The sequence below is a fragment of the Siphateles boraxobius genome, unplaced genomic scaffold (genome assembly GCF_051911475.1).
Source record: "Siphateles boraxobius isolate OS27281-9 unplaced genomic scaffold, OSU_SipBor_1 20, whole genome shotgun sequence".
Classification (NCBI taxonomy): Eukaryota; Metazoa; Chordata; class Actinopteri; order Cypriniformes; family Leuciscidae; genus Siphateles; species Siphateles boraxobius.
Genome location: NW_027508811.1, coordinates 19792929 through 19807262, shown reverse-complemented (window position 1 = coordinate 19807262; position 14334 = coordinate 19792929). Strand labels below are relative to the sequence as shown.

General features: G+C 37.9%; 1 protein-coding gene across 7 annotated transcripts in view; it reads left to right on the top strand.

Moving 5' to 3' along the window:
* The window catches only part of akt3a (v-akt murine thymoma viral oncogene homolog 3a), a 98184-nt gene extending 87622 nt beyond the window's left edge, over positions 1–10562 (top strand). For all 7 annotated transcript variants that reach the window (XM_077237311.1, XM_077237310.1, XM_077237312.1 and 4 more), the window contains 4 exons: positions 3025–3239; positions 3396–3483; positions 4646–4748; positions 6083–10562. In XM_077237311.1, coding sequence (XP_077093426.1) covers positions 3025–3239; positions 3396–3483; positions 4646–4748; positions 6083–6168 — 492 coding nt within the window. In that variant the 3' untranslated portion in view covers positions 6169–10562. The remainder of the gene's footprint in view (positions 1–3024; positions 3240–3395; positions 3484–4645; positions 4749–6082) is intronic.
* Positions 10563–14334: the final 3772 nt, after the last annotated feature.

Here is a 14334-nt window from a genome sequence, read left to right as displayed (position 1 = left end):
AAGATATTTTGAGGAAAAAAAAATATTTTCTTTTAGGGTTACGAAAGTGAAATTGGACTAGTTTGCTTCAATTTGGCCCTCACCAAATGTTTTAAGTGTTAATGAGAATGAATGAAGATACATTTACAGAAATACTTCTCTAATAGCGGATGGTTTTCACAAGCTCTATGTCATCTGTCATCGAGTTCTTATCTGTCACATCTTCAGCATTTAGTAATTACAGCGCTTCTGCAGCATGTTTGCAACCAATAAAACATATCGCTGGTTTCCAGGTGTGATTCAGAGCACATTAGTTTTATCTAAGGGAGCCTACACGACGTGCGTTTGTCAGCATGCAGGTGTGGCTAGCGTTCGTCGTCTTGTCGGATGCGTACAGGTGCGTAGCAGCAGGTTATCGTGGATATCGTGATTTGTGCGTGTTTACAGTATGTGTGCATACATTTGTATGCACTTTGCACACCCATCTCTGTGCATATGCGCAAGCGTCTTCGTGTAGCCCGGCCAAAGTGGGATAAGCTCATGGAGGCTGTCTGTTCCACTGCCCTGCTGGGGAACTGGGCTGGTGGAGCCACAGGCTCTCTGTCCCATCCCTCCCCGTCCAGTCTTGCCAAGGGCCCAGTCCTGGGAGCAGCAGCCCTGCCACATGGCTGTCCGAGCAGGGGCCTGTTCCTCCCCTGCGGCCGCTCCTCCTCGCCTGTGGCTCTGGAACAGGGAGACCCCAACTGGCTCTGTGTGCATTAATCGCATCCCCGCCTGCAGCCGAGCTGCTCACGTACACTCCCAGGACAAACAGCACAATCCGGCCATACGTGCAGCACACACACATGAACAGTGCTTGCGCTCCTGTTTGCTTCCAGAACACACAGTCCTGTCCTGTCTTCGCATAGACGTGTACAAACACATCCATTCTGTCTGAGTAATTCGAAACACACTTTAACTCAAAATTAAAGAAATTACTTTTTATGAAAAGCACTCTTAACTGGAAAGAAAATCTATGTAATGCGCTGGAACTGTGCTGTATGAAGCAGCTGCAACAGAAATATGATGAAAAATGCCCATGTTCACTAAATAGTTCAATTATGAATAATAATTGCATTAAATAATTATTGCACAATGTACTTTTTTTTCAGCACGTTTGCTATGACATTTATTTACATGTATTCCACTAAGTAACATACACTACTGTTTAAAAGTTTGAGGTTGAAAAAATTCTAAAAATAGGTTGAAAAAAAACCAAGACTGGTGCGCATAAAATTAAGATTTATTTGATTAAACAACTGTAAAAGCAGTTACATTGTGAAATATTGTCACAATTTAAAATAACTATTCTATTTGAATATATATATATTTAAAGTATAATTAATTCCAGTAATGGCAAAGCTGAATTTTCAGCATCATTACTCCAGTCTTCAGTGTCACACGATCCTTCAAAAATCAATATCAAATGCTGATTTGCTGTTTAAGAAACATTTCTTATTATTAATAATGTTGAAAGCAGTTGTGCTGCTTAAGATTTTTGCCTAAGATTTTCTGTATTTTTTTCAGGTTTATTTGCTGAATAGAACTTCATCAAAATTTGAAATAGAAATCTTTTGTAACATTATTAATGTCTTTACCGTCACTTTTTAAAAATAAATTTTCTTAACGGTTAAAGAAAAGTATTCATTTCTTACTGATAACAAACTTTTCAATGGTAGTGTAGTTTAAAACACACAATGTGCAATGTACCATTCGTCACATTTGCTCTGACATTAATATGTGGCGTAGTCATTTACACGCATCTAACTGTATGGAGGTTGTTAGCACTGCTTCCACACATGGACGTTCATATTGTGCTCCCTAATCAGACGGAGTAATGAAAGCTGCTGTTGACTCATGCAGGTCTGCCTGTTTTTAAAGATCAGAAAGGAGACATCATTATAACGCCACTTTGAGCATATGGTTAACTGGCTTAGTGCCAGCCAGCCTTGTCATTAGTCAGACGTATTAATCACGACTCTCTGCTCTGAAGCGCTCTTCTCCATCGCACACTAACTCCAGTCTCCTTGTTTCTGCCACCTAGACTTTAAGTGGTACCAGTAAGGTGTGTATGAGCATCCTCGGTAATTGGGGCCCGGGATGCTTGCCCAGAAGCACAGCTTTGATCCAAGGATATCAGGCTTTTAGGACTGTGTTTCCAGGTTCCAACTGTATCCTGCGCTGGACCTTTGACCCGATACACTGGTGCAGAATGAACGTTCAGTCGCTTTTATCAGTCTAGAGCTGATGGGCCAGAGAGACAGAGCTGGCTTGCGCTGATATGATTTTGGTGATGAGAAGCACTACAATGAGAGTGTGTGAAGTGCTGCCATTATCCGCTACTCATATTCATATATTAGCAGTTGTTCATAACTGCCATTCATTTTGAAACTCTCAGTTGTAATGACTGTTATGGACATGAAATTGATTCAGTGTTATGTTACATGGACGGACGGATGGATGGTCTGACGAATTTATATATATAAATATATCAGATAGATGGGTGGATGTGGGATATACATATAGATAGATAGATGGATGGGTGTATAGATGGATTTTAGAATGCATTACCTGTGTTAAATTTATTCCAAATGCAAATTCCTTTCTGTCATTGAAATTCCAATTCAGCTTCTGTGGGGTGTGGCCAATTCAATTCAAATTCACACTCAAGAGTTAAAAGGGAGACAATTCTTAAGATCTGAATCTTCCACAGCAATGGTCCATATTTTTTCAAGCTTTTGGAGTTTTTATCAATGATTAAATGTTAAATAGGTGAACCCTTTAACGCATTTAACATTCAATAATGAGATTTACTTTCTGTACAGAGTCCTGATACATTTTGGGGTCCACCTTTGATATTTTGAGGGTCGATCATGAATGCTTTTACCGTCCCTTTTTTTTTTTTAAATACATTTTCTTAACAATTAAAGAAAAGTAGTCGAAAAGGGTCGATCATGAATGCTTTCATGCAGGAATGTTTGTGTATGTGTGTGTGTTTGTCTTCAGGTTCTGGAGGACAATGATTACGGTCGTGCGGTGGACTGGTGGGGTCTTGGTGTGGTCATGTACGAGATGATGTGTGGCCGACTGCCTTTCTACAATCAGGACCATGAGAAGCTCTTCGAGCTCATTCTAATGGAGGACATCAAATTCCCCAGGACGCTTTCTGCTGATGCCAAGTCCCTGCTGTCAGGTCTGCTCATCAAAGATCCCAATAAGAGGTACAAACCGCACACCTGGTCTAACCCAGATTCATCACAATGATTTCTTTATACATTTCAACTGGTTTTTCTATATTTCACTTATTTAGACGGGAACTGTCAAAAATCATCAGCTGTCTTCTGGCTAAATATCCTTTCCTTTATTTTTCCTTTCAGACTTGGTGGAGGTCCGGATGATGCAAAGGAAATTATGCGACATAGTTTCTTTACTGGAATTGACTGGCAGGATGTCTATGACAAAAAGGTAACTTAGAATTTATGCTGTCCTGCATTCTCCACTACACATAAAGATGCACTCAGTGTTTTTATGTTGCGCTGGATATTGAAGTCCACCTCTGCATTACAGTAAAAAATATTAAGAAAATATTTTTTTTCCTTTTAATTGCAATTTTTGTAATTGTGACTTTATGGGCCCTGTCATACACCTGGTGCAATGCAGCGCCAGGCGCGATGCAAGTGTTTTTTACTAGTTTCAGCCCGACGCAGTTATCATTTTCACGTCCTCGCCACGTTGTTTAAATAGCAAATGCATTTGCGCCTATGTGCGTGCTGGTCTGAAAACAAGGTGTGTTTAGGCGCATTGATGGTGCTTTACTATGTTGAGGCAACTGAAATAGACTGAGCCATTGACCAACTTAAATCTGGTCTAAAGTCAATGGCGCAATATTTTTTTTTGTTATGAGCGCGTAATAGGTGGTAATAATCCACCTATAGGTGGGTGTACACTTTGTCCCGTAGATGGTCTGCTTGCGTGCTTTAACCTCACGCACAAGCAGATCTGTTTCCTCACTTGCAAATTCCGCCATGTAAATAGCGAATCCGCCATGCCGCAAGCGCAACTGGCTTTTAAAGTGAATGGGAGATGAGACTCTGATTGTTTTATTGCACGTTATGCCCAAAACACACCCCTTACTCATTAAGAGAATAGGGACATCACTTTAAGACTATGTGCCGGGCATGGGACTAAACTAAAGTGGATTCTAAGTGCACTTGGGCCGTGCGCCTCAGACCATGCGCTTAGATGGCTAAAATAGTGCCCTATATCTCAGAATTGGGTTTTATATGTCATAATTTGATTTTCTTTTTTATTTCATGGTTTGTTTTTAAAAACATTTTTTTTAAATGTGCTCTTCATTTCTTTGTGTAAAACTTTTTAATGGAGAAACATTAAACATGAAATGAAATAGTTAATTGTGCGTACACAACAAAATACTCAAAACAGAGGTTATGTGTGACTCAATATTATAATAGGTCACTGTCACTTAAACTGCCTTCTCAAATAACACAATGGCTGGCAGAGGAGGTGCGGTTCAGAGGCGTTAGATTGAGCCCTCCGGCTCGCCACACTCTATGCGGTGTCAGATCTGCACGAACAGGTGCTTCATTCCCCTCTCTTCCTTCCTCAGCTGATACCTCCCTTCAAGCCTCAGGTGTCGTCAGAGACAGATACCAGATATTTCGATGAAGAGTTCACAGCTCAGACGATTACAATAACCCCTCCTGAAAAATGTGAGTTTGTCTCTGCATACATTGGCAATTCTGTAATGATATAAAAGTGCATTCAGAAAACATACTGGCTTCATGTTGTATTGCGCTGAAATGAATTATCTTCTCAGTGGTGAGAGGTATGTGTGCTGGAAAATATTTTTTTGGCACAAATCGAGATCGCCTGAAAACTACGGGTGTTACTTTTTGTTCGCACATAGTATTGTTTAAGAAGGTTTGTGAAGAAGTTATCTGGTTATATTCATACATTTCATCTGATCTTCATCTCACATACACAGACCCAGACAGAATATGGAGAATAATAGATTTAAAGATGTTACCAGAGATGTTCAAATTAGCCAAGATATGTTTTAGATTTATAGAATTTTAGTAATGACATATTTTAGGAAGTCTGAGATTTCTGCATTCTGAGTTGGCTTGGAAATTGATACTTTTATTCAGCAAGATTGCACTCAATTGATCAAAAGTGACAGTAAAGACATTTGTAATGTTAAAAAAGATTTCTACTTAAAAAATAAATGCTGTTCTTTTTAACTTTTTATTTATCAATTAATCCTGAATAAAATGTATCAGTTTCTGCAAACATATTAAGCTGCACTACTGTTTTCAACATTGATAATAATAAGAAATGTTTCTTGAGCAGCAAATCAGCACATTAGAATGATTTCTGAAGGATCATGTGACACTGGAGACTGGAGTAATAATGCTGAAAATTCAGCTTTGCATCAAGGAATAAATTACGTTTTATAATATATTAAAATGGAAAACTGTTATTTTAAATTGTAACAATACATGTGTTTTAAACTTGCCCCCCCCCCCCCCCCCAGCCCCACCTTGACTGTATAAACATTTATTAAATGATATGCTAATAAAAAATGTTTTGAGCTGTTTTTGTGCTTCAGCTGCAAATGGTTACTGTACTTCCCATTCACTCTTCTGAATGCTAAATTGAATAGGTTTAGAGAGAAACTAAGGCAGTAATATTTTTAATATCAAAGCCAAAGCTTATTGAAGTCGATGTTTAGGATGTGTGGGACGAATTAAATGTTGTCCTCATAACCCTTTTAATAAAAGTAACAACCTTGTTTTCGCCTGCAAACTGTCTTCCACAGACTCCATATTCAACAGCTTGTTTCCTGTAAGTGTGTGGGTGCCAGTTTTTTTGGCATATTGCAGGCTTTTTTGTGACCCGACGGAAAGTGTAAAAATGGCTCAGATAAAGTTTTCTTCTCAGCTAACTGCTGAAAATATTTTATTTGCATAAGCTTGGCTTAAAATGTCCGGTAACATTAGCCTAGCCCCCTCCTGACCGACTGTCCCTGTGCCCTTCTCCTCAGTCGATGAAGATGGGATGGATTGCATGGACAACGAGCGACGGCCACACTTCCCCCAGTTCTCCTACTCCGCCAGTGGGAGAGAGTGAGCGCCACGCAGCCGAAACTGCCTCATCCTCATCAAGGTCACCACTGGAACAAATTAGGTCTTCAGCTTCTAACAGCCCCAGCCCTGTTGTTGACCCTCCATCGTCCATCTTGGTTCTTTCATTTGTTTAGCTAGACCAATGGAAACTCCTGATTTAGGGTGATGGGAATTTGCACGAGGGGTCGGACCGAGCTCCAGCCCGCTCAAACGTCCTCACAGCTCCAGCCCAAAGGTTGGGTCGAGATGGGAGAACTTTAGCTGTTTGTTAGGATTTTTGTATTTATTGTGTTTCTGTCTTTTGGTTTGAGATGTTGCTCCACATTCCTTTTTCAATGGGAACTGGTATCAAGTCGTTTGACACATCCGTTCAGTTCAGATGAAAACATAAACCTGCATGGCTAGAGATTCACATGGGTTTTAGGATTCCAATCTCTCGGGTGCATGTATTACAACTACACACAATCGCTTTTGTTTGTTACTGTTTTTAAGGCTCACCTTCTGTTATATAAAGTTAAAACTGCCATAAACGGTTTACTCAGGCTTCACAGAGGATATCTGTGTTCAACTCAGTCACCAGGACTAGCTTTACCCCTCATCATTCCACAACACAGTATTCATTCAGATAAAGCCCTGTGAACCTGAGCTATGCAGTCACTAAAACCACCCGTTACAAAGGGTTCCTCGGATTATTTCGACCATAAATGTATTTACATAAGGCTTTATTTCTTGCATATCGCTCCCTAAGAAGCAGCGTCTCAGTGTTTTATGGAAAAGATGGCATGTTTGACTGATGTGGAATGTTTTATGCATTGATGATCAGAATGAATTCCCCAAAAGCCCAAACTTTTTTGTAAGAAACCGTTTCAGCTCAATATTGCAATCACAGTATAATATAAAAAAACCAGCATTAATGGAAGGAATGGCTGGAAGCACTGTTTTATGTTTTATGAGAAAAAAAAAAGTGATTTAAAAAAAAAATATATATATATATATTTAAGCAAAACATTTTTTTTTTTTTTTTTTGTTTGTTTGTCATCTCGTTTATTAAGAGTGCTTTTTAAGTCTCCTTTTTACAATGAAACAAATGCACCTAAAAAGGCTTACGAATGTAGACGGGTCAATGCAAAGGCCTTGGTTTGTTTTTTAATATTGTTTTCCCTAAACCGTTTTCTTTTCACACCAGCGTAGTGTTGTTATATTATCCTCCTCAATATTATGAGCAGTGTTGAGTGATGCTGAAATGTGTTGCTTGTCTTTCCACCACTGAAAGGGCTGTAAAAGATCACACTGATTCATTCAGCTGTCCTCTGGCAATCGGTCACTGTACGTGAAAGTCCGTAACAGAGCAGGACACGCGTCCCATTGTGCTTTGGGCTCAAGCATTTAAACACAACTCTGGACGTGCTTGTTGTTGCTTCAAGGCAGGAGAGTGAAAATTAAGGAATCATTATGTTTAATTGTAGGTATAGACAAGTTAAATCAGGGTTTCTGTGGGTCTTAATTCACCCTTACACAAATTAAGGCCTTAAAGTCTTAAATCAGAGCAGAACGTCTTAAATTCATTCTCATGACTTTAAAGGTTGCATTGCAAAAAAATAATATCCTCCTCAGTATTTTTGACCTGTTTTTCCAATAATTAAAATGAGTTTATACTTAAAACAATAACAAATATCTGTGAGTGAGTTATTAATTGGCAGATATTTGTTTTTGTTTTAATTCTAAAACTTATTTTGTAGCTCCAGTAAATGCATCTTGATTTAAGAATCTTTATAGAGTTGCTCTGGAAAACGAGACAAAAATACAGAGGAAGAACATCACTTTTGGGCAGTGTGATCAGAAGATATACGAAAAGTTATTTACATGTTCTAGTGGTTTGGAGCAGAGCTATTGAATTACTCTTTTTGCAAAATGAATTAAAAAGTAATGGATATCTGTTGGAAGTGGGATTTTCAAACTCTAAAGTGTTGTTAATAGAGCTCATTGTGTTCCTTAAATTTTCATTACTTGGTCTTAAATGTACCTTCATAAAACCTGCAGAAACCCTGTAAGCTGTAAATGCTAATTTGAGCGTTAACGTGCTTCGCTACATCTAACATCATGATCATATTCCTTCCTAGAAGACTATAGTACACAAATCCAATCCTTCCATCATGGACCCGTACGCCAATCAGATATTCGCTTGCAAATTCTTTGATGAACATTGAACATTTATGAGTGAAAATGTTTCTGGTTGCAGACTGAGGATTTCATTGACTGAAGCTTGCTAGGATAGTGATGAATGAGTTCAGATGAACAGAATTCTTTAAATGAGATCAAAGGGAAATATCTAGATTAACAATCGAGTAATAATTTGATATATGCAGTACATTTCTTGATAGTGTTCGGCAATAAAAGTCTGTCTGTGGTGTTTATTTTCAGAGTGTAAAGATGGCTTATGTGCATGTCGCTGTTGCGTTTAATGTGTTCTTTTCATTTGGGCAGGAATGGAAGGAAATGTGGCCCGGCGCAGCCCCTGTATAGAGTTTTCATACTAGGGTGGGACATTAATGAAAAGGGAAGTGATTTATGAGGAAGGAAGTAGAACAAGGTTTGAAAGAGTGAGGCGGAGTTTCTTGCATGTGTGTTCTGGACTGATGTGGATTTGATGACGAGTGGTTATGATGATTGCGAAAGTTTCTGTCCACGTCCCTCACGCCTGCATTGATTGTGAGCATTGTTGATGTTCCAGTGGTGTGATGTGAGATGCTGTATATGGTACTGTTGAGCTTGAGGATGTTCTTGTGTTTAAAACTGTGATGTCCAACCCAATAATGTTTTCTGATAGCACAGCTGTGGTACTGTGGGAAGATTCGCTGTTTGTGTCATTCTCTGTCTTCCGACTTTAAATCATTCCTTGCCTTTTCCCCCATTCCTTTTTCTGATTTAATTTATTGTTTGAGAGCGAGAGAAAAAAAAATGAATGCCACTACCTGATATAATTTAATAGGCTTGTACTGCTGATTGTTTAGTTTTTTTAGGAGTTCAGTTCTGGTGGTTTGCTTTTTTTATTACCTTTTTTTTTAATTTATCAGAGAACAACTTGAAGATTTTTAAAAATGTTGTGTCTTGTTTTACATTTTCTGATTAGGTAAATTTATATTGAATAGGGAGATGAAAGCACTCATTTTGTATTTCCTTGTTTGCTCTTTCATTTTTGCTTTTCAACTTTAGATAAACTGATTTGTGATTGTACGACTCATTAGGATAATTTAATCATACTGTGACGCTGTTCATCCATTTCATTATATTTAACATGCACTTGTGAGGGACTTTTCCTCAAGACATGGAGAGGCAGAGAATACTGTTTATTGGGGCGGTACCTTGCATGTGAAATACGTTCATTGGGAATACTTTATTTAAACAGCAGAAGGGCCTTTGGCTTTGGCCAAATCAATCATACACTTTTGTAACTCCATATTTTAACACTTGGCTTTGTATCTGCCTGTAGTAGCACTTTCATACCATTGCTCTTTTTATATAGCTCAGCATAAGGAAATAAGGTTAATGCTTTGGGAAAAAAAGAATACAGGAAAAAAAGAAGAAAATACTTGAAAGCACAGATTCGCGCCTCATAGACCTCATGCTACTTTACTTTTCTGAGTGATTGTGCTCTGTAATATGTAACAGCGTGGATGCAGATAGACGTGAAACGCTGCCAGGAGACACAACCTTTTCCTGGTGACAGACAGACTAATGTTTCCCGAGATTTCCTAATGCTCTAGTGTTGAGTGTAGAAAAGCTGTGTCACCACTTCAAGAGTTTCAGAGGACAATAAAGACCCAACCTAAAGTCATTCTTCCCTGAATACTGAGCGAGTGTGAGGAAGGGACCCATGGAGACCCATCCCTCCTAAGCGCACCTCAGCGTGCCACTGCTGCTACTGTTTATACTGTCTACAACAGACTTTCTCTATATCGCGCTCCTGGTAGTGTATTATGAATGAGCATGAATTGTAAAGTATTTATTTAAAAACAAAAGACAAATCTTTAAAAAAACAAAAAAACACATTTTATGTCCATGTAGCTTTAGAGTTTGTGACATTTCTTGACCTTGCTAGCTCTGTCATTAGATCCATGTTGAGAACTAGTCATGTGGTTAAGAATTTTACATGGAAGGGATTAACACGGAAAAAAATATAAAAATAAAGAAGAACTGTATTACCATCCATCATATTAAATAATAATTTAAAAAAAAATATTTCCTTAAATACAGTATAGGTCCCACGCGGAAAGCTTATCTGCAAGAAACTGTTTTGTACACTGTACATCCTAGTATTTTTACACGTAAATGTATATGATAGGGATGCACATTATTTTCCTTCTTACAGACTGCTTAAATAAAGCACTGTCAATCTGCTTTGGGTTGAGTCGTGTCTGTTTGACTTAACATTCATGATTCATTACACACCTCAGAACCTGCTGATGGATTTACAATCAACATTCAGATGTTAGGAAATCATTTATAGCTATTTGAATTTACAGTTTACAAAAATTCTTTAAAAAAACAACATTTAATCTGTCCCTGTCATACAAAATCACATTAAATAATAAAGGTCTCTGTTTAAAAAAAAAAATAGTTTACTCTCTCTATGTATATATACATATATAATTTATAATCAACTTTTTTTACATATACACATTATGAATAAAATAAATATATAACTTATCGTAGTACTTCAATCGTTACTTTTCATTAGGTTGATATATAGAATGTGTCATATGATGATTGAAGTAAACTTATGGGAACAGCAGTGATCACATGACTCCGTGGAGATGCCCTCACGAGGTCAGTGTCCATTCTTTTCTCAACATGCACCTGGTGAGAAATGGACACAGAAGAGAAGAAACACTGTCCTCTACCACTATAATCATCTGAACAGAAGAATGAACCACACTGTCTTCTATCTCATGAGGCTTTCATTTACTTCAGATCATTTCTAAATGGCCTTGTATTTCATCTCTCTTGCGGTCTGATTGCTTCAGTATGGCGGTCAGCGAGGCAGCATGTGGGTGTTCTTAGACAAATGCTCAGAGGGAGAGTCGGAATTACTAACTCGTTCTAATAACAAAACAACAGCATGGTAGTATTAACAAAGCCGAAAGCGCCGGCGCTTTGCGGAGCATCACTCCATTTGCAATAATCTCCAACGAATGTCAGCATTCTGCGATTCGCTGTCTGTTGCTGACGTGCCTCTAGCAGCAATCTGGATGAGCATCTGTGGGCGCCTAGTGTAGCGTGATGTGCAGCCATGACTACCAGCTGCTGTGGTGCTGCTGCGCGCGTGTGTGCTTCTCTCTCTCAGAAACACATCCAGGTCAGATTTCACTACAAAATCAAAAGATTCACAAAATGATTTATCCAGCATAAATAAATAAAAAAAGCCTATTTTATGAACACTACGTTTTTGAACGCATTGTTACCTTTTTGAATACAATAATATTAATTCTCATTACCACAATGCATCCAGATATTTAACATTTTTATTTTGTCCTTATTCCCAATGATTATTCTTATTAGTTGTCATCACTGTAATACAGGTATTTTGCACTATATGACATTTTAAGAAAGTTGTATTACAATACAATAAGTATATGTACAACAAATACTACCATTGTGTATAGATACTTAACAAATAATATATGAGCTCTTCTTTCCACGCAATTTATGACAATATGACATTTAAGACTTTTTTTTTCTTGCTTGAAGAAAAAAAAAAAACGCTTCCCCACAGCAATCCATGTTTTCAGTGTTATACAGTAGGGGGCGCTATTACGCATCTTCTGAAAGAGTACCGAATCTTCTGATCAAAACACGGGCTTCAAGCGAAGAAGCAGCAGAACAAACGATCATCAAACATTACAGCATATAAACAGAGAATGTCTATAAAAATCAAAACTGCCTAACGTTCCTGAATGAAATGTCGACCCGGGACGAGCTATATGACTGTGCAAGCTTTTGGGGAGTTGATGGACTCAATCTATTGGCGCTTTTCCACTGCATGGTACAGTATGGCTGACTTATAACTAGGGGTGGGAGATATTGACAAAATTGAATATTTCGATATTTTTTTTCAATATCTCGATATCGATATTCAGACGATATTTTTGCAATCCTTCAAAGAAATGTGTGCAAACTGGCAAAGAAGGTCCAGTTGGTCTTTTGACTTGCTGCATTTGACCTATTATTGTATAGAATTACTAGTACATAAAGATATGAGGCATTATTGATTTAAAGAATCCTAAACTTTTTAAAATAATAAAATATTATTCAATAGTCATTTATTATTCAAAGTCTGTATTGTTCTTTTATATTTTTAATAGGGGTGCAACGGTTCACAAAATTCACGGTTTGTTTTGATACGATACAGTGGTGTCACGGTTCGGTACGTTTTCGATACAGCAAAAATAAAGAAATGCCATAGAAATGTCCTATTTATTAATAGAAAAATTATTTTTAAATAATTGTGAGTTTTCCTACATCTTGAAACTTTTAGTTTTATAAATAGGGGTAATCTTTGAAGGATGAACAAATAATGTTTTGGTCATCACATTAAAAATAAAATTTAAATAACATATAACATTTGAGTTTTGAAGTGCTGGAAAAAGATGTGTGACGTACTTGAAAACATTTTAATATTTCTGATAAACTTCCATGGTTACAACTAGTTAGTGTTACTACATTAAATCCATGGTGAATGATCTGTGGACTTAAAACCTATAACTAGTTCATTCATGGAACAATGTTTCTCCTGGTTTCCACATCAGCGCTGTTTGATCAGTTAATAATGGAGAAATTGTAATGCTTCTCACTAGATCTCGTAGCGATGTTATTACTTAAGTGGCGAATTCAAATGCTTTGTTTACTGGATCTCTTATGTAGTAACGGTGTTGCTTCAAGATCGGAACGCGCTGCACTGATATTTGTCCGAAATGATAAATGGTCCGTAAAGCACAAAATAATGAGTCTCTTTCCGCTTTCATTTCATTTGCCAGTTGATGTTGCGCAACATTGTGGTGTTCGCTCCAGCGCAGATTTTGGTCGGCAGGAAAAATGGTCCAACCACCGGAATGGTTCGGTTTGTAATGCGTACGGAACCGATCTCTTGGGAAAATGTATTCCATCTTTTGGAATCATACAACGCAATTTTCTAATGATGCAATCACGAAGCTCGCCACTAGAGGACGCCACAGACATTTAAGAAAAACTTTAACTTAAAGCTGCAGTAGGGAGTTTTGAGAAAATGTTGACTTAGCCTGAACATTTGAACAAGCACAACTTACAGGTCCAACCCCATTGCTCTCTGCTACGCTACAGCCCTCCCTCCACAGCTCCTCCCCCACAGCGGAGCGAGCCGCAGGCTAGTAAGCACTAAGCAGGATCACCGATGACAGCGGATTATAAACAGTTATGGAACATTCACTAATAGGGACGAAACATCAACAATATGCTTTACATTGACTGCCCATACTTTGACTACAAACTTGGTCCTCAAATCATTATGTATTTTGCAATACATGTAGCTTTATAAGGTTGCACTCTTTTTATAAGTTATAGCTACTAAGATGACCTTAAAGGATTAGTTCACTTTAAAAAAAAACTTTTGCTGATAATTTACTCACCCCCATGTCATCCAAGATGTCCATGTCTTTCTTTCTTCAGTCGAAAAGAAATTAAGGTTTTTGATGAAAACATTCCAGGCTTTTTCTCCATATAATGGACTTCAATAGGACACAAACGTTTCAAGGACCAAATGACAGTTTTCAGTGCAGCTTCAAAGGGCTTTAAACGATACCAGACGATGAATGAGGGTCTTATCTAGCGAAACGATCGGTCATTTCAAAAATAAATAAAAAACTTTAAGTTTTATAAGCACAAATGCTCGCCTTGCTCTGTTCTGTGATGCACGTTCGTGATCCTGTTCGAACTCGTTCATCAAAATGAACAAATCTTTTTTCGAGTCATTTCATTCGTTGAATGAACGAAATGATTCCGAAAAAGACTCGTTCAAAATGAACAAATCTTTTTTCGAGTCATTTCGTTCCTTGAATGAACGAAGACTCGGAAAAAAGATTTGTTCATTTGGATGAACTCGTTCAAACAGAAGAGTCACGAACGACGGTACGCGCTT